Source organism: Anomaloglossus baeobatrachus, chromosome 1 (assembly GCF_048569485.1).
Source record: "Anomaloglossus baeobatrachus isolate aAnoBae1 chromosome 1, aAnoBae1.hap1, whole genome shotgun sequence".
NCBI classification, from domain to species: Eukaryota; Metazoa; Chordata; class Amphibia; order Anura; family Aromobatidae; genus Anomaloglossus; species Anomaloglossus baeobatrachus.
Window position 1 is genome coordinate 867,857,323 of NC_134353.1, and position 20,014 is coordinate 867,877,336.

Consider the following 20,014-nt stretch of genomic DNA (forward strand, 5'->3'; position numbering starts at 1 on the left):
AGGATCTTCCCTCAGTCTCTGATCTTTGCAGGAGATGTGGCACTGAGGTTGGTACCATGCCTCACATATGGTGGTCATGTCAACTCCTTCGGCCATTCTGGGCTTCTGCCTTTTGAAATATATTTCCCGGTCTCGGGCATGCGCCTAGTGCCGACCCTGCAGATTGCTCTCCTATCCCTCTTGCCCAGTAGATTGAAAGCAGTCAAGACTGATGTCTTAAGTTTTTTTTCTGATGGCAGCAAGAACCATAATACCCAGACATTGGAGGTTCCCCGACCCCTGTCGGTGAGGGAATGGATCTCGGAACTGAACCATTTAAATCACATGGAATCCCTTCTGGTTTACGACTATGAGTCCTGGGACCGCCATGCAAAAATCTGGTTCTCCTGGTCTTCCTTTAAGGATGCCCTCGGTTCTCGGATTGAGTCGCCTAGGCTGGACCTGCTTCCTAGCCTCACCCCCCTACCTTCTCACCCCGTCCTCCTCTGCCTTTTCTATTCCTTTCTTTCTACATCTTCTCTTCTTTCCTTTTTCTGTTTTCTTTGTTACAAACCAAATTATAATTGTTTTATCATGACACTGTTACTGTCAACGTATTTAATGTCACCATGGCACAACAGAGACAGGCCTTGTATGAGAAATGTTGGATGATTTACTTCTTTTATTGTGCCTCTGTTCTTTAATAGGAAACTGAAGCTTAAAGGGAACTTGTCACCACTTTTTTGGCGTATAAGATGCGGCCACCACCAGTGGGCTCTTATATACAGCATTCTAACATGCTGTATATAAGAGCCCAGGCCGGGGGTATAACATAAAAAACACTTTATAATACTTACTTAACGGTCACGCTATGGGCCTTATGGGCATCTCCGTTATCCGGTGCCGGTGCCTCCTCTTTCGGTCATCTTCGTCCTCTTTCTGAAGCCTTGGTGCATGACGCGGCTACGTCATACACACTTGCCGGGCCTGCGCAGACGCACTACAGTACTTTGATCTGCCCTGCTCAGAGCAGATCAAAGTGCGCCTGCTCAGGACCTGAATGCCGGTGAGTTTGTATGACGTCGTCGTGTATGCACCGCAGCTAGAGAAGAAGGAGAACAAAGATGGCCAAAAGAGGCGGCGCCGGCACCGGATAACGGAGACGCCCATCTGGCCAACAGCGCAACCGTTAGGTAAGTATTATAAAGTGTTCTTTATGTTATGCCCCCGGCCTGGGCTCTTATATACAATATGTTAGAATGCTGTATATAAGAGCCCAGTGGTGGTAGTCGCAGCTTATAGGCCGAAAACGTTGTGACAGGTTCCCTTTAAGCTTACGTTGGTATGTAATTGTACTTATTTCTTGTAAACCCAATAAAATTTGATTTTTGAAAAAAAACAAAGGTAACAAAGCAAAACAGTTCATTCATATATTGAGCAAGTAGCAATAAAGTAATTCAGTTAACAACGCAAAACACAACTATATATTTAGTATATTCGTTAAAAAAAAGTCTAGTGACAAGCGGTGAGTATGAAAAACAGAAAACAAAACAATTGATAGAAATATTAAAGTGTCAAGTGTTGGCACCCTTGAAATTGTTTGAGAAAATGAAGTGTTTTTCCCAGATAATTATTGCAATTACACGTGTTTTGTTATACACATATTTATTTTCTTTGTGTGTATTGGACTAACACACAAACTGAGAAAAAAAGGCAAATTGGACATAAGTTCACACAAAATCCCAAAAATGGGCTGGACAAAGTTGTTGCACCCTCAAGTTAATGTTTAGTTGCACAGCCTTTGGAATATATAGCTGCAATCAATTGCTTCCTATAACTATCAACAAGCTGGTATTTTTGACCATTGTTCTTTTGCAAACTGCTCCAGGTCTCTCATACAAGAAGGCACTTTCTTCTCCCAACAGCGATTTTAAAATCTCCCCACAGGTGTTCAATGGGATTTAGATCTGGACTCATTGCTGCCACTTCAGAACACTCCAGCGCTTTGTTTCCATCTATTTCTGGGGTCTTCTTGAAGTATGTTTGGGGTCATTATCCTGCTGGAAGACCCATGACCTAGGACGCAAACCCGGCTTTTTGGCATTGGGCATTATATTGCAACCCAAAATCCTTTGGAAATGTCCAGATTTCATGATATCTTGCACACAGTCAAGACACTCAGGGACAGCAAAACAATCCCAAAACATCTTTGAACCTCCACTATATTTGACTGTAGGTCCTGTGTTGTTTTCTTTGTAGGCGACATTCTGTTTTCGGTATACAGTAGAATGATGTGCTTTACCACAAAGCTCTACCTTGGTCTCACCTGTCCACAAGACACTTTCCTAGAAGGATTTTGGCTTACTCACATACATTTTCGTAAAGTGCAGTCTAGCTTTTTTAATGTTTCTGTGTCAGCAGTGTGGTCCTCCTGGGTCTACTGCCATAACATTTCATTCAAATGTGGATGGATAGTTTGCGCTGACACTGATGCACCCTGAGCCTGCAGGACAGCTTGAATTTCTTTGGAACTTGATTGGGGCTCCTTATCCACCATCCATACAATCCTGCATTGCAACCTTTCATCAAGTTTTGTCTGCTGTCCACATCCATGGAGATTAGCTACAGCGATGGGTTGTAGATGTTTTAATTATGTTGCACACTGTGGACAAAGAAACATCAAAATCTCTGGTGATAGACTTGTAATCTTGAGATTGTTCATATTTTTCAGCAATTTTGGTTCTCAAGTTCTCAGACAGTTCTCTTCTCTTTCTGTTCTCCATGCTTTCATATAGCACACAGAAACACAATGCAAAGAAGGAGTCAACATCTCCCCTTTTTATCTGGTTTCAGGTGTGATTTTAATATTGCCCATACCTGTTACATCCCACAGATGAGTTTGAATGAGCATCACATGCTTCAAACAAAATTGTTTACCCACAATATTGGAAAGGTACCAACAATTCTATTTGGCCCATTGTTGGTGTTTTGTTTGAAATTATGTCCTATTTGCCTTTTTTCCCCTCTGTTGTATTAATATCTGAAAAGGACAAAGTGTATAATTGCAGTAATTTTCTGGAAGAAATACTTCATTTTCTGGAACAGAAATTATCTTTTGGATTGCACAAAAGATCATTTTTCTCAGCAGCACATTGTAAATAGGACCTGCGGCTGCCGAGAACAATGACAGCATATATGCACAGACTAATCTATTGCAGATCGATCCATTTGCATCTGATGTCTCGGTGTAAATATTTTACCAATCTGCGATCAGGTAGTGCCAGTGATTGCATAGTGTAAACGAGAGGTCTCAAACACGCGGCCCGTGGGTTGCATGCGGCCCCCAAGGCTACCTCTTGTGGCCTTGTAGACCCTGTGACGATTGCCTGTGATGATTGCCGCCCAATGCAGGGGGCCGGAGCTGGCAGGGCTTTACTACTTTTGAATCATTTGCGGTGCCTAAACCAATGTCAGCCGCTGGTGTATGACATCACCTGCTTGCCTCTGATTGGCCGGTTGTTTACCATTGGTATAGTTATAGTTATTACTACAGGGCACAAGGATGGGGCACGCTACTACAGGGGACAAGGATGAACATATTACTACAAGGCACATGGATGGGGCACATTACTACAGGGCACAAGGATGGGGCACATTACTACAGAGCACAAGGAGAGTACAGTACTACAGGGCACAAGGATGGGGCACATTACTACAGGGCACAAGGATGGGGCACATTACTACAGGGCACAAGGATGGGGCAAATTACTACAGGGCACAAGGATGGGGCACAGTACTACAGGGTACAAGGATAGGGGACATTACTACAAGGCACAAGGATGGGCACATTACTACAGGGCACACGCATGAGGGACATTACTACAGGGTACAATCAGGGGCACATTACTACAAGGCATAATAATGGACACAATACTACAGAGCACAAGGATGGGAACATTCCTACAAAGCACAAGGATGGGCACATTACTACACTGCACAAGGATGAGGACATTACTACACGGTACAAGGATGGGGAACATTGCTACAGGGCATAAGGATGGGCACAGTACTACAGGGCACAAGTATATGGGACATTACTACAGGGCACAAGGATGGAAACTTTACTACAAGGCACAAGGATGGGGAACATTACTACAGGGCACAAGGATGGGGGACATTACTACAGGGCACAAGGATGGGGAACATTACTACAGGGCACAAGGATGGGGGACATTACTACAAGGCACAAGGATGGGGAACATTACTACAGGGCACAAGGATGGGGAACATTACTACAGGGCACAAGGATGGGGGACATTACTACAGGGCACAAGGATGGGGAACATTACTACAGGGCACAAGGATGGGGGACATTACTACAAGGCACAAGGATGGGGAACATTACTACAGGGCACAAGGATGGGGAACATTACTACAAGGCAAAATGATGGGGGACATTATTACAAGATGTTGGCCAAGATATATAATGCTGCTAATTGTAAAAGAATACTACCTTCAATAAGGGGATAAAATGTAAAACAAAAATCAAAATAAAGCATGATTTTTTTTACCATTAAAAATGCGTTTTTATATATAAACTTAGACAAAATGTGCACACTTGCTATATTAAACAAGCAAAAAATGTTCAAGAAAGTGATCCAAAGATGTATAGAAAAAAAAATATATATATATCGTATATCACTAAAAATGTCACTTTGTCCTGCAATGATTGCGCCCCTGCAATAATTTATTTTTTTATTTGTGGCCCTTATACCCAGCCGAGTTTGAGACCCCTGGTTTAAACGCATTTTAAGACCATTGGCAAACTTTCTGAAAGTGAGGGCTTAACGCTTAGTGTCCTAATTGTATTTATTGTAAGCTGATGTAAACTAGATATAAAAAAAAAATTTGAAAATCACTAATTTTCCTACATTTTCATCAAACTTTAAATCTTTTTTTTTTTTTCACTAACATAAAGTACATTGTGTCATGATAAAACACTCTCAGTATCACTGGGATCTGTTGACGCGTTCCAGAGTTATAACCACATAAAGCGACACTGCTGAGATTTGAAAACTTTGGCTTGGACAGGATGGTGAAAACTGGATTCAGCGAGAAGGGCTTAAAGTGACTCTCCTAAAGTGACAATCTTCCATATGCATTACTAGACACTATACCGGGTGCAAAAGGGGAATCCAATCCAGTGTTGAGTCTGAATCGCACCTCCACAGTCATCTACAGCAATGATGAAGGTTGTGCAGACGTCATCAGTTCTGGTCCATCCCTTGATAGTGGAGTTCGGGATGGTATTGTTCAGACGTAAAAGGGAATCGATCAGCAGGTTTTTGCTATGTAATCCAAAGTTAGCATGCTGTAAGGGTTAAAATACAGAATTCAATCAAGCTGCTGCTGCTGTTTACTTGCATTGTTTATTTTAGCATCAGGAGTTTATCATTGCTTGGACTACATTATCTCTCCTTGTAGTCTGACACGCCGCGTCCTGTGATGAGCAGCTCACTGTCTATAGACATTGTACATACAGAGTAGATATGGAAGGAAAAAGGGTTTGGGACTCAGCACCAATGCAGTAATATAAAAATTGGAACTTTATTAGAAAATCTAAAACGAAGGTACACAGGTCATCCAAAAAATCGCCATGCGATTTGCCTAGCGGCTTTACGCGTTTCGGACAAACAGGGGTGAACTCCCTTCCTGTTTCTCTGGCTTTCTTTTTCCATACCTAAAGTGCTATATACAGTCATATGAAAAAGTTTGGGCACCCCTATTAATATTAACCTTTTTTCTATATAACAATTTGGGTTTTTGCAGCAGCTATTTCAGTTTCATATATCTAATAACTGATGGACTGAGTAATATTTCTGGATTGAAATGAGGTTTATTGTACTAACAGAAAATGTCCAATCCGCATTTAAACAAAATTTGACAAGTGCAAAAGTATGGGCACCTCAACATAAAAGTGACATTAATATTTTGTAGATACTCCTTTTGCAAAAATAACAGCCTCTAGTCGCTTCCTGTAGCTTTTAATAAGTTCCTGGATCCTGGATGAAGGTATATTTGACCATTCCTGTTTACAAAACAATTCCAGTTCAGTTAAGTTTGATGGTCGCCGAGCATGGACAGCACGATTCAAATCATCCCACAGATTTTCAATGATATTCAGGTCTGGGGACTGGGATGGCCATTCCAAAACATTGTAATTGTTCCTCTACATGAATGCCTGAGTAGATTTGGAGCGGTGTTTTGGATCATTGTCTTGCTGAAATATCCATCCCCTGCATAACTTCAACTTCATCACTGATTCTTGCACATTATTGTCAAGAATCTGCTGATACTGAGTTGAATCCATGCGACCCTCAACTTTAACAAGATTCCCAGTGCCGGTATTGGCCACACAGCCCCAAAGCATGATGGAACCTCCACCAAATTTTACTGTGGGTAGCAAGTGCTTTTCTTGGAATGCCGTGTTTTTTTGCCTCCATGCATAACGCTTTTTGAATGACCAAACAACTCAATCTTTGTTTCCTCAGTCCACAGGACCTTCTTCCAAAATGTAACTGGCTTGTCCAAATGTGCTTTTGCATACCTCAGGCGACTCTGTTTATGGCGTGCTTGCAGAAACGGCTTCTTTCGCATCACTCTCCCATACAGCTTCTCCTTGTGCAACGTGCGCTGTATTGTTGACCGATGCACATTGACACCATCTGCAGCAAGATGATGCTGCAGGTCTTTGGAGGTGGTCTGTGGATTGTCCTTGACTGTTCTCACCATTCTCCTTCTCTGCCTTTCTGATATTTTTCTTGGCCTGCCACTTCTGGGCTTAACAAGAGCTGTACCTGTGTTCTTCCATTTCCTTACTATGTTCCTCACAGTGGAAACTGACAGTTTAAATCTCTGAGACAACTTTTTGCATCCTTCCCCTGAACAACTATGTTGAATAATCTTTGTTTTCAGATCATTTGAGAGTTGTTTTGAGGAGCCCATGATGCCACTCTTCATAGGAGATTCAAATAGGAGAACAAATTGCAAGTGGCCACCTTAAATACCTTTTCTCATGATTGGATACACCTGCCTATGAAGTTCAAAGCTCAATGAGGTTACAAAACCAATTTAGTGCTTTAGTAAGTCAGTAAAAAGTAGTTAGGAGTGTTCAAATCAAGAAATTGATAAGGGTGCCCATACTTTTGCATCGGTCAAATTTTGTTTAACGCTAGAACTACTAAGGTAGTCATTTTGACTACTTTGCACCATGTATTTCTATATAGGTGTCACGAGTCCAGTAGTGTTAAATGCGGATTGCACATTTTCTATTAGTACAATAAACCTCATTTCAATCCAGAAATATTACTCAGTCCATCAGTTATTAGATATATGAAACTGAAATAGCTGTTGCAAAAATCCAAATTGTTATAAAGAAAAAGGTTAACATTAATAGGGGTGCCCAAACTTTTTCATATGACTGTATACCTCTTGCCTCCAAGATATTATGGCTTATGACTAAGGACTGCTTTTAATTTCCCCTGTTTTGTCCGAAACGCGTAAAGCCGCTAGGCAAATCGCATGGCGATTTTTTTGGATGACCTGTGTACCTTTGTTTTAGATTTTCTAATAAAGTTCCAAGTTTTATATTACTGCATTGGTGCTGAGTCCCAAACCCTTTTTCCTTCCATATCTACTCTGAATCACGGACCGGCCTGTCCGGGGGACTGCGGGCATCCATCCTTGCCTTGGAGACTTCATATGGGTGAGATGAAACCTTCATTATTTTCCATTGTACATACAGAGCCTGGTGTGGGAGGGGAGATCTTTCTGAGCTCTTCTGCATTGCTAAATCTAAAATTTCTGATTGTGTCAGAACTGCTGAACCCAGTAATCTACGTGTTACATCGTTGGATTCAGGGTCTCTTTGCCCATAGATAAGGCAGCAAAAACCTGCTGACAGACTCCCTTTAACACTGGGATCCCCAATGTGACCACAGTGCTTATTTTGGACATAGAGATAGTGATCTCAACTCTTGGGAGTGGCGGCGTGCTGTTCATTACTTGTGTTTTTTTTTCTTAGCTATTTCAACTACTGATGAAAGCAAAGTCCCTCCAAGCCAAGTATGAGCAGTGGCAAGAAGTTAAACCTGAACGTAAGTGCAAGACTGAGAAACCAGCAATGTTTACAATGGCAAAAGAAGAAGCAAATTATTGTGAAAGGGTTTTCTTGCTATTAAAACTAGATCCTTTATGGAGATTATTTCCAGAAATCAAGAAATAATTAAAGACGTTTTCCACTTTTTTTTTTTTTTTTCGGCCTTACCCTCTGCCTCTGATACTGACCCCGGTCCTTGTTGTGCAGCAGTGATGTCACAGCTACAGCAGTCACTGGATTCTGCACTGATGCTGATGGGGACAGCACTCCACCGCTGCAGCCGTGTCTACACCGCCTGGGGCAGTGGCAGAGGCAGCCATGGAACGGAAGAGCTTATTTAGAATGGTCTTGTAAAGAATTTAAAGCAGACAACCTTTTTTAATTACAGCTGGACAAAGCCAACTGAGCCCGGCGACTAACAAAAAATTGTCCTCAATAATTAGGTTTTTCTGCTGTTTGTGGATGGTGTGTGGCGCCATGTTTTTCAGCAGACGCGGTCCCAGAATGACAGCACCACGGTCCGTGTAACATGTAGATTCCTTCCTGTATATAGCGCATCTGAGGGCGGTAGTGGAGCCGGGTAATATTGGGCATTCCGAGGAAAGTAACTCATGGAGGCACTATGGTGGCATATGGACAACAGAGGCAGCACTATGGGGCAATAGTAGCATTAGAGGCACATTAGCTTTTGGCTGAAAATGTAAACTGGAGCTAACTATTTGGGGACAGTGATTACTGAAGGTACAAAGCAGATTATACTGACTGCAGAGCACTGATGATTGTCCTGTGGTGGCACTTTATGGGCACTGTGACTGATTCATGACTAGAGATGAGCGGTGCTCAAATTGAACTGTTCGCCAATCTCAAATTCGACCTGTTTTAGGCGATGTTCGAGTCGTTCGACGAACGCAAACAATTAGCTTCAAGTTCGACAGTTCGAGGTTATGTTCGATAACGGTTCGATCACCAAAAGCGTAACTGGCTTTTCACAGTATACTGTCATTCAATGTTAATACAGTGGAACCTTGGTTAGCGAGAACAATCCGTTCTGGGACTGTGCTTGTTAACCAAGTTACTCGTTCAGCAAAGCAAGATTTCCCATAGGAAACCATTGCAATGCAGACAATTCTTTCCACTACTTGTTAAATGTCCCATCCTGGTCCCCTATTGTGCCATTCCACACATGCACAAACGCACACACAAAAACGCCCATCGCCGGCCTCCTGGGACTTGCAGTTCGCCGGTACAAGATGTGAATCGGGTAACCGTCGCGACCAATGCCGGTACTTCCGCTGCTAGAGCGCTGACGTCAAAGGCAGGAGCCGCTTGCCTCTGATTGGCCAGTACGCTGCCTTTGAGTAGCATCTGACAGAGGAAGTTCCTCCCTCGTCGCGATGGTTAGCGGCTCCTGCCTTTGACGTCAGCGCTCTGGCAGCGGAATTTCGGCATCGGTCGCGATGGTTACCCGATACACATCTTGTACTGGCGAACTGCAAGATCCAAGAGACCGGCAATAGAACGGAAGGTAAGGTGAGCATAATATGAGTGTATGCATTCGTGTTTGTGCATGTTTGTATGTGGTTGTGTTTCCCTGCCATTGTTTTCAATGGTGTTCGAAAGTGTTCGACGAACGTTCGACGAACACACCCCAAGTTCGACGAACCGAACTCGAACACTAGGGTGGTGGCTCATCTCTATTCATGACACTATGGTGAAAACCCGAGCACTGTAGCTATGGTGGAAGGACTCTGGGTGCCCTGGAGCAGGAAAGGCTGGCAATCACTGTGTAGGTGGGGGAAGGAGGATTCACAGGCTTTCTCTCAAGGGTCCAAACAGTGTTTACATAAATATACTGCATTAAAATGTAAACTTTATATATCCTAAGCTCAGTGTCTACCCATCTATTCTCCACTGCCGTCAGAATAAGGGACTGCACAGATCCACATATAATAGGGACAGCATAACACCTCCAATAGAGGTAGAGACCCTGAATCTAGCAATGTATCACTTAAAGGGAACCTGTCAGGTAAAAAAATGCTATTACCTGAAGATATAGGGTTAATCTGTAGGTTAATAGAGTTCTGAAGCTTTCAGGCTCTGCCACTGAGAGCCCCGCTGCCGGGAGGACATGAACTTTATTGCTCCTTGCAGCCTCAGACTTTCAGCCATCGGAGAGGTGCCGATGCGGGTTCAGTCACCACTTTGGACATAGTGAGCGGTGACTAACCACACACTGGCATTGACTGACAGCCGGCTCAGCATTGTATCAGTACAGAACTGGCTGTCAATCAGTGTTGGGGGCCCAGTTATAGCCGCCGTTATGCCCAGAGCGGTGACTGAAACCACACTGACACCACTTCGATGACTGAAAGCTGAGGCTGCCAGGAGGAATAGAGTTTCTTTCCTTCCAGCAGTGGAGCTCTTGGTGCGTGGTGGCAGGTGGCTTCAAAACACTATTAACCTGCAGATTAACCCCATATCTGTTTTTTTTATCTGACAGGTTCCCTTTAATGAGCAGCTTACTAACGTTTTGATAAAATCATAGTTTTATTTGCTGTAAATCTAAATAGTTCCCAGTTTTCTGCCTTTGCAGAGTGTATACAGAAAACGGCTCATCAATGGTGGGGCTGGGGTTATATAGAGCTCATGAATATGGAGCACTACATGGCAGCTAGTGCTCTAGCGATAATCTCCTGCTGATAAAACTGTGATTTTTGTCAAAATTGCAGCAGGCATCCCAGTAAGTAATGTCTTGATGAAATCAGGGTCTCTAAATTATGATGCTTTTCTGATTAGGTGGCAAAAGTTGGTGACTTATGTGGGTGACGCAGATTAGATCGTGTCCAAACATGATGAGAGCGGAGTCGGCAGGTATCATACACCTGTGGTAGGATAGGAGTTGTGGACAATACCTGCTAATTACGTCTACGTCCCACCAGGTATGTGTGTACAGGAACACTCGCCTCCCTGGTATAGAATTGAGTAGGACCCGGTATTTGCTGGTTATATCCTCAGGTTCTTTAATCTTTGCCGATAGATTAAGAGGGTCCAACAGAAACAATGAAGCTGCTCTCTAAGGCTATGTTCACACAGGCATCTTTTCGTTCTTTTATTCTGCAGCCAAAACCAGCAGTAAAACGCTACATTCAAAACACCTGTTTTTCAGGTTTTTAGCGGCACTTCCGATATGTTTTTCATTTTTGCTGCAGATTTGGAGTTTGTATTAAATGTTTGCTTTGTGTACAGTACATGTTTACTAACGATAGTTTTATTCACCAAAAACGCAGCAAAAACGCTGCAAAAAATGCTGTTGCGTTTCATTCATTGCTTTCTATGGTGAAGAAAGAATTGACATGCTGGAGATCTTAAAAATAAAAGCTGCCGTTTTCCAATCCAGGGTGCATGAGATTCCTGTAATCTCATACTGTGTGCTGGTACTGTAAAAAGCAGCTTTTAATGTGCATTAAAAATAAAGCTAAAAAAATACTCTGCGAAAATGCAATGTGTGAACGTAGCCTTCAAAGCAGAACAAAAATGGATGCAAAGTTTTCGTTTTTAAAGGGAAACAGTCAGGTGTAATATGCACCTTGAATCACGAGCAGTTCTGGGTGTATATTGCTAATCCCTGCCTAACCGTCCCTGTATACACTAGCATAGATAAAGAGATCTATAGAAAAGTATATCTAAAGATCCTTTATGATATGCTAATGAGCGAGGGGACTAGTCGCAAGGGTGTTAGTTCCTTTGGCTAGTCTGCCCCCTTAGCATGTAAGTACTCCCCTGTGAGCGTACTAGCATGCTAATGAATGCGCAGATTGGAGATAAAAAAGGGGATCGGGTTTTGGTTGCAGCGCTATCACCAGGATCCGATGTTGATTAAATATTCTCTTTATTCATGTACAGGTCAAGTCATCACGTTTCTGAGGTAGCAGCTTCCTTCATCACGATAACAGAGAGTTTGTTGATTTTCTCTGTTGTCCTGATGAAGGCGGCTGCGACCTCAGAAACGTTGACTTGACCTGTACATGAATAAACCAAACCTAAACCCGAGGTTATACAAAATTGTCTACAGACAATTGTTAGCGCTTGACCCCAATAACCATTAAATCTGCAGCTAGGTTTATAGGCAAAAATTCCCTTTAATTTGCCTGGAATCAGAAATGAATTTTAATTGAGATTTTTTTGGAAATTAAAAAATCACCAATAAACCAGCGCTGATATGAGGTTTTTTTGTTGTTAATATTTTATATTATTTATTGCTATCCTTGTTTTTAGACACAGATTTATTCAAAACAATTCACACAATAGAAGAAAAGAAAAATACACCACATATGGTAGAAATAAAAATAAATTAAACAATATGTAATTAATAGTGCAGCAAACAGATACCAGGTGTCTGGTTGCAGTACCCCGGCCGGTAGTATAGCAACTATTAAACCTAGTGTAGTGTATTAAGTGATGTTTCAAGGCATATGATATTTAATGCCAATTGAAAATATCACTACAACCTGATTTTTCAGATACCTGGAGAATTTTTTCCTTCAATCCATAAGCACAAAAGTTTCAATAGAGGCTGAGTATATTATAAGCAGCAATTTCAGCGTTCCAAGTGCCTTTAAATGAAGTTGAAGAAACTGCACTTCAAGATCGTAGTGAGGATGAGGTAGAGCCCCAGCTCATCAAGTGTTCCAATAGGAGTTTACCTGCAGTCAAGTTCAGGCATCAAGCTTCCACATACTGGGTGACTGCACGATACTTTCTCCTCCTAGAGATATAAAGTCATTTCCATGCAGGAGTCTCCTACTTGTGCTCCTACAGTCAAGTTCAGACATCAACCTCCATAAGCTGGGTAACTGTACGGAACTTTCTCCTCCTGGAGATATAGAGTAGTTTCCGTGATAGGGACTCCTATTTGCGCTCTGTGAGACTGTGACCGGGCTGGTCCATGACGGCCGGTACGTCTCGCCCCGGTTGTGCTCCCTCCATGTATAGAAGGCAACTCCACTCCAGGGTTAATCCTGTTTCCCTACAGGCTGAAGTGAGGGTTAAAAGGAAACAGGAACATGGGCGTGGGTCCCTAGTGTGTGAGGGAGTGAACCCAACTCCCTGAGTATCTGCCGGAGAAACAAGTGTATGCTGTATTGGACTTGTGGTTTGTGCAATAAACCGTGTGCTGTGACCCCGTGTGCCTAGATCCCGTGTCTTCTGCTACGCAGCCGACCACGCTACCTCACATATGGTGGAGAATCGGCGGGCATGACAGCCCGGTGAGGTGTAGCTTCCATTTCTGGTGACCCGGTAGCACATGTCCTGGATTCAAGCGGCTATACTACAGCCCAAACCCGGCGACGCCATGGAGGACATACTAAAGCAGCTGGTTCAGGCCAATGCACGTCAGCAGCAAGCAGGAACAAAGACACCAAGAACAGATGGTTCTCCTGGCCAAGTCGATCCGTGGCGGACCGGCAGCAACAACCCCGGGACCGGGTGACGACGGCAGCGTCCGGAAAACGGTGAGACAAGCGTTGCAAAAGATGACCCCGGGGGATGATGTGGAAGCGTTCCTGGCGGTGTTTGAGCGGGTGGCCGAGCGGGAAAAGCTGCCGACCCCCCAGTGGGCTGAGGTATTGTCGCCCTATCTGACGGGGGAGCCCCAAAAAGCATACCTGGACCTCTGTACCGAGGACGCCATAGACTATGCGACCCTGAAAGCCGAAATACTTGCTCGGTTGGGGGTGAATACCTATGTACGGACTCAGCGGGTAAATCAGTGGTTCTATGAGGAAGCCAAACCCGTACGCTCCCAGGCCTATGACTTGTTGCATCTGGTAAAGAAGTGGTTGCAGCCTGACACTCTGAGCCCTGTGCAAATGGTGGAAAGGGTAGTGGTGGATCGCTTTGTGCGTACCTTACCCGTCACCATTCAACGGTGGGTAGGACAGGGCGACCCAAGTACCCTGGACCAATTAGTAGGTCTGGTGGAGCGGCATGTGGCTACGCAGGACTTGATACGGGACACTGAGACTTTGCGTGCCGCCCGTCGGTCCGGCCCCTCCAAGCCTCGGGCCAAGGACCCACCGCTGACACCGGTGCGAGAGTCCGTTACCGTCCCGTCTGAGGTCGCGCCCGCCGTCCCTGCGGTCCGGAAGGCTATGTACCCTAAACGACAACTCGTCAAGGAGGTATCCTTCCCTATTAGATGTTGGCGGTGCCAGCGGGTGGGACATATTGAGGCCCAGTGTCCACTCACCACGGAGCCCATGGATTGTGGGGTTACCCGGCGGGGTTCATTGTATGCTCAGGCGGTATATACCGCGGACCTTGTCTCCCCGGAGACTGAGCCTTACTTGTGCCAAATACAGGTGAATGGACGTCCGGTTACAGGCTTGTTGGATTCCGGAAGCTTAGTGACCCTTGTGCGATCAACCCTAAGGGCTAACATAAAGGTCACAGGACGTACCGTGGGGGTGGTTTGCATACATGGGGACCGACGAGACTATCCCACGGGGGTTGTCACCATCACAGCACCCTGCGGACAGGTGCAACATGAGGTGGGACTTATGAACTCTCTTCCCTATGATGTGATCCTAGGAAGGGATCTACCGTATTTTTGGACTCTATGGAAGGGGCCTCCTAAGTCCCTTCAGGTATTGGACCGTCCGGGACCTGAGCCCGACAATCCCGAATCCGGACCACCTGCCGTAGGGGTCCCCATGTTAGGGACAGAGTGTGAACCCGATAGGTCGCCCCTAGAGGTATTGGCAGAAGAGGCTGAGATGGTCGAGCCCATCCCGGAGTTGGAGGCGTCCCCGGATACATTTGGGACAGCCCAACTCCAGGACCCTACATTAATACATGCCCGGAGTCGGGTGACAGTGGTTGACGGGGTGGCACAGCTACCCGGTGCCCAGGTAAGGTACCCCCATTTCGCCCTTAAGCAGGATTTACTTTACCGGGTAGATGAAATAAGGGGCGTGGGGGTAGAGCAGTTGGTGGTGCCCCAGCCGTATCGCAGGCGGGTCCTCGACTTGGCTCATAAACACCTGATGAGTGGCCACCTGGGGGTCAAGAAAACGCAGGAGCGAATATTGCAAAGGTTCTATTGGCCCGGGGTCTTCGGGGAGGTAAAACGGTTCTGTGAAACCTGCCCGGAGTGTCAGCTTACCGCACCCCTGGCCCACTTTTGCAGTCCGTTGGTGCCCTTACCCATTATAGAAGTCCCTTTTGAACGGATAGGGATGGATCTGGTGGAGCCCCTCGTAAAGTCCGCTCGAGGGCACCAACACATCCTAGTGATCGTTGACTATGCCACCCGGTATCCCGAGGCGATACCTCTCAGACATACTGCAGCAAAGCTTATAGCTCGGGAGTTGTTTGCGGTGTTCTGCCGGGTGGGGTTGCCCAAGGAGATCCTTACGGATCAGGGGACCCCATTCATGTCTAAGGTGACCAAAGAGCTATGCCGGCTACTCCAGATCAAGCAGTTGCGTACGTCTGTGTATCATCCTCAAACGGACGGTTTAGTCGAGCGTTTCAATAAAACCCTGAAAACCATGCTCAAAAGGGTGATTGCAAAAGACGGGAAAGACTGGGATATGATGCTTCCCTATTTGATGTTTGCCATCCGAGAGGTGCCACAGGCATCCACGGGGTTTTCGCCTTTTGAGTTGTTATACGGGCGACATCCCCGGGGATTGTTGGACCTGGCAAAAGAAACCTGGGAGCAGGAGCCCACCCCCCATAAAAGTGTGATTGAACACATTTTAGGACTGCAGAACCGCATAAGCGCGGTCATGCCAATTGTGAAGGAGCATTTACAGGAGGCTCAGGCCGCGCAAAGCGGCCGCTACAATAGACAAGCCACCGTGCGGACCTTTAAACCCAGGGATCGGGTGTTGGTATTAATCCCCACGGCGGAGAGTAAATTCCTGGCTCAGTGGCAAGGCCCCTACGAGATAAAGGAAAGAAGCGGGGTAGTCAACTATAAGGTATTGCAGCCCGGTATGCGGAAACCTGAACAAATATACCATGTCAACCTGTTAAAACCTTGGCAAGAACGGGAAAGCCTGATGGTTGATTTTTCCCCATCTCCCTCCTCTTCGGGTCGTTCAACCCCGGCTCCAGCGCCCTCCGGAGAGGACGAACCGGAAGTAAGGATTGGAGAAGCCCTCACCAAGCAACAGAGGCGAGAGGCCAGACGGCTGGTTCAGCAGAACCCCGAGGTCTTCTCCGAGCTGCCTGGTAGGACAAGTCTGATACGACATGACATTGTCACCGAGCCTCATCTGAAGGTACGCCTGAAGTCATACCGGGTACCGGAGGCTCGAAGACAAGCCATATCAGAGGAAGTGAAGACAATGCTACGACTAGGGGTCATCGAAAAATCCCGGAGTGAATGGGCTAGTCCTATTGTCCTAATACCAAAACCCGATGGTTCTGCAATGACTTTAGGAGATTGAACGAAATATCCAAGTTCGATCTCTACCCCATGCCCCGGGTGGATGAGCTGATTGATAGGCTGGGACAGGCGCGATACTTCACCACGCTCGACCTGACCAAGGGGTACTGGCAGGTGCCACTGACGGAGTCCGCAAAGGAGAAAACCGCTTTTGTTATGCCGGAGGGTCTCTTCCACTATGTTGTCTTGCCTTTTGGGTTACACGGCGCTCCGGCCACATTCCAGAGGTTGATGGACTTGGTGCTGGAACCCCACCAGGCGTATGCATCAGCGTACCTTGATGACATCATTATTTACAGCTCCGATTGGCAGACCCACTTGGAACAGGTACAAGCGGTGGTGCACGCGCTCCGAACAGCCGGATTGACAGCCAATCCCAAGAAATGTGCCTTGGGGCTCACGGAAGCCCGCTACTTGGGCTACGTAATAGGCCAAGGAGTGATTAAGCCCCAAATTAACAAAGTGGAGGCGATCCAGAAGTGGCCTAGACCCCTGACCACGAAGCAGGTTAGGGCTTTCCTGGGTATTGTGGGGTACTACAGGAGGTTTGTAAAGGATTTTGCGGGACTATCGGCCCCCTTGACGGACCTTCTCAAAGGCAAGAAGTCCGTCATGGTGCGCTGGACTCCGCAGGCCGAGGACTCCTTCCGGGCCCTGAAGGGGGTCCTGTGCGGACAGCCTGTTCTTGTCAACCCTGATTTCCGGAAGGAGTTCATAGTACAGACTAATGCCTCTGAGGACGGCCTGGGGGCAGTGCTGTCTCAGGTGGTTCAGGGGGAGGAACACCCCGTCACCTTCTTGAGTAGGAAGCTCACCCCTCCTGAGCGGAATTATAGCGTAGTGGAGAAGGAGTGCCTGGCGATTAAGTGGGCCTTGGAGTCCCTACGCTATTACCTGCTGGGACGGCAGTTTCGCTTGGTGACTGATCACTCTCCGCTGGTCTGGATGAGGTCCGCCAAGGAACGGAATGCCCGGGTTACCCGGTGGTTCCTTTCTCTGCAGAACTTCTGTTTTACGGTTGACCACCGGGCCGGTAGGTTGCAGGGCAACGCCGATGCCTTGTCCCGCGGCCCGTGTTTGATGGCGGGAGTTCAACCCCGCACGCTTGAACTGAGGGGGGGGGGGGTATGTGAGACTGTGACCGGGCTGGTCCATGACGGCCTGTACGTCTCGCCCCGGTTGTGCTCCCTCCATGTATAGAAGGCAACTCCACTCCAGGGTTAATCCTGTTTCCCTACAGGCTGAAGTGAGGGTTAAAAGGAAACAGGAACATGGGCGTGTGTCCCTAGTGTGTGAGGGAGTGAACCCAACTCCCTGAGTATCTGCCGGAGAAACAAGTGTATGCTGTATTGGACTTGTGGTTTGTGCAATAAACCGTGTGCTGTGACCCTTGGTGCCTAGATCCCGTGTCTTCTGCTACGCAGCCGACCACGCTACCTCACAGCTCCTAATTTAAACGGAGCAGAGCCACACAGCACTATTCCGTGCTAGTTCACAGGATGGTAATTGAAACAGGCACGCAGCGTCTCCTGCTCCTTTAGTGACAGCCCGGGCGTTCGCCACATACAGGGCTGGATATTCGCAAGGGGGAGAGAGGCTGCTAGATTATCGGCACCTCGCAGGGTGAGCTGAGCAAATGTCCAACCCGACGCGCGTTTCGGGGGCGTTGCCGGTCCCCTTCCTCAAGGAACCTAGGAATTCCGAACTAGCACGGAATAGTGCTGTGTGGCTCTGCTCCGTTTAAATTAGGAGCGCAAATAGGAGTCCCTATCACGGAAACTACTCTATATCTCCAGGAGGAGAAAGTTCCGTACAGTTACCCAGCTTATGGAGGTTGATGTCTGAACTTGACTGTAGGAGCACAAGTAGGAGACTCCTGCATGGAAATGACTTTATATCTCTAGGAGGAGAAAGTATCGTGCAGTCACCCAGTATGTGGAAGCTTGATGCCTGAACTTGACTGCAGGTAAACTCCTATTGGAACACTTGATGAGCTGGGGCTCTACCTCATCCTCACTACGATCTTGAAGTGCAGTTTCTTCAACTTCATTTAAAGGCACTTGGAACGCTGAAATTGCTGCTTATAATATACTCAGCCTCTATTGAAACTTTTGTACTTATGGATTGAAGGAAAAAAATCTCCAGGTATCTGAAAAATCAGGTTGCAGTGATATTTTCAATTGGCATTAAATATCATATGCCTTGAAACATCACTTAATACACTACACTAGGTTTAATAGTTGCTATACTACCGGCCGGGGTACTGCAACCAGACACCTGGTATCTGTTTGCTGCACTATTAATTACATATTGTTTAATTTATTTTTATTTCTACCATATGTGGTGTATTTTTCTTTTCTTCTATTGTGTGAATTGTTTTGAATAAATCTGTGTCTAAAAACAAGGATAGCAATAAATAATATAAAATATTAACAACAAAAAAACCTCTTATCAGCGCTGGTTTATTGAGGATTTTTTAATTTCCAAAAAAATCTCAATTAAAATTCAAACCTAAACCCGATCCCCTTTTTTATCTCCAATCTGAAACTCCAGAGCCTCTGCTGTTACCCATCTATGCTGATGCCGGTGTTGTGACGCTCACAACCCTACAAGATGAGTGTATTCAGTTGCACTTTCCTACTGTATACCATCATATAAGACCCTATTTGCGCTAATTTCTCCACAGTGGTTTAATTTTGTTTAATGAATGTGCAGCATCAGAGGATGATCTCACTCACCTCTCTGCTGCCATCGCTTCCGACACTGGATTTCGGCTCAGTGCGCATGATCCCAAACTTGTGAAGCTGAGTGTACATGTCCTGGCTTCAATCTTGTGTAGTGCGCATGACCGGATGTCCGGGATCATACACACTGAGCCAAATTCCTGCGTCAGACGTGATGGCAGCAGAGAGATGAGTGCGACCTTGCCTCTGATGCTGCGATTTCATTAGCATGTTAGTACGCCCACAGAGGTGTGCTTACATCTTAAGGGGGCCAAATAACCAAGGGAACTAACGCCCTTGCGACTAGTCCTCTTGCTCATTAGCATATTATAAAGGATCTTTACAAATACTTTTTCTAGAGATCTCTTTATCTATGCTAGTGTATACAGGGACGGTTAGGCAGGGATTAGCAATATGTCCACAGAACTGCTCATGGTTCTGGGTGCATATTGAACCCAGAACCATGGATCTGGGTTCAAGTGAACAGGATCACGTTTAATTAGATCCATTACAAACAGATCTCAAACATGTGAAGTTCTGTCTGTTCTCCTGACATCTGTGTTATTAAATATTTTCGTTGCCCATAAAATAATTATGAATTCAGGAGCCTCTTTTCTTACATTCCATATTGGTATAAGGTAACATCCGGGTGTAACTATTTGGTGGGGGGAGGGATGGTCCCTATAGATTTTCACT

The 20,014-nt window shown here is 45.7% G+C and overlaps 1 protein-coding gene across 1 annotated transcript in view; it reads left to right on the top strand.

The window, feature by feature from the left end:
* CENPK (centromere protein K) overlaps positions 1 to 20,014 on the top strand; it is a 111,476-nt gene that overhangs the window by 48,067 nt on the left and 43,395 nt on the right. Inside the window, exon 5 of the mRNA XM_075326179.1 lies at positions 8,063 to 8,135. Within this exon, the coding sequence (XP_075182294.1) occupies positions 8,063 to 8,135 (73 nt within the window). The remainder of the gene's footprint in view (positions 1 to 8,062; positions 8,136 to 20,014) is intronic.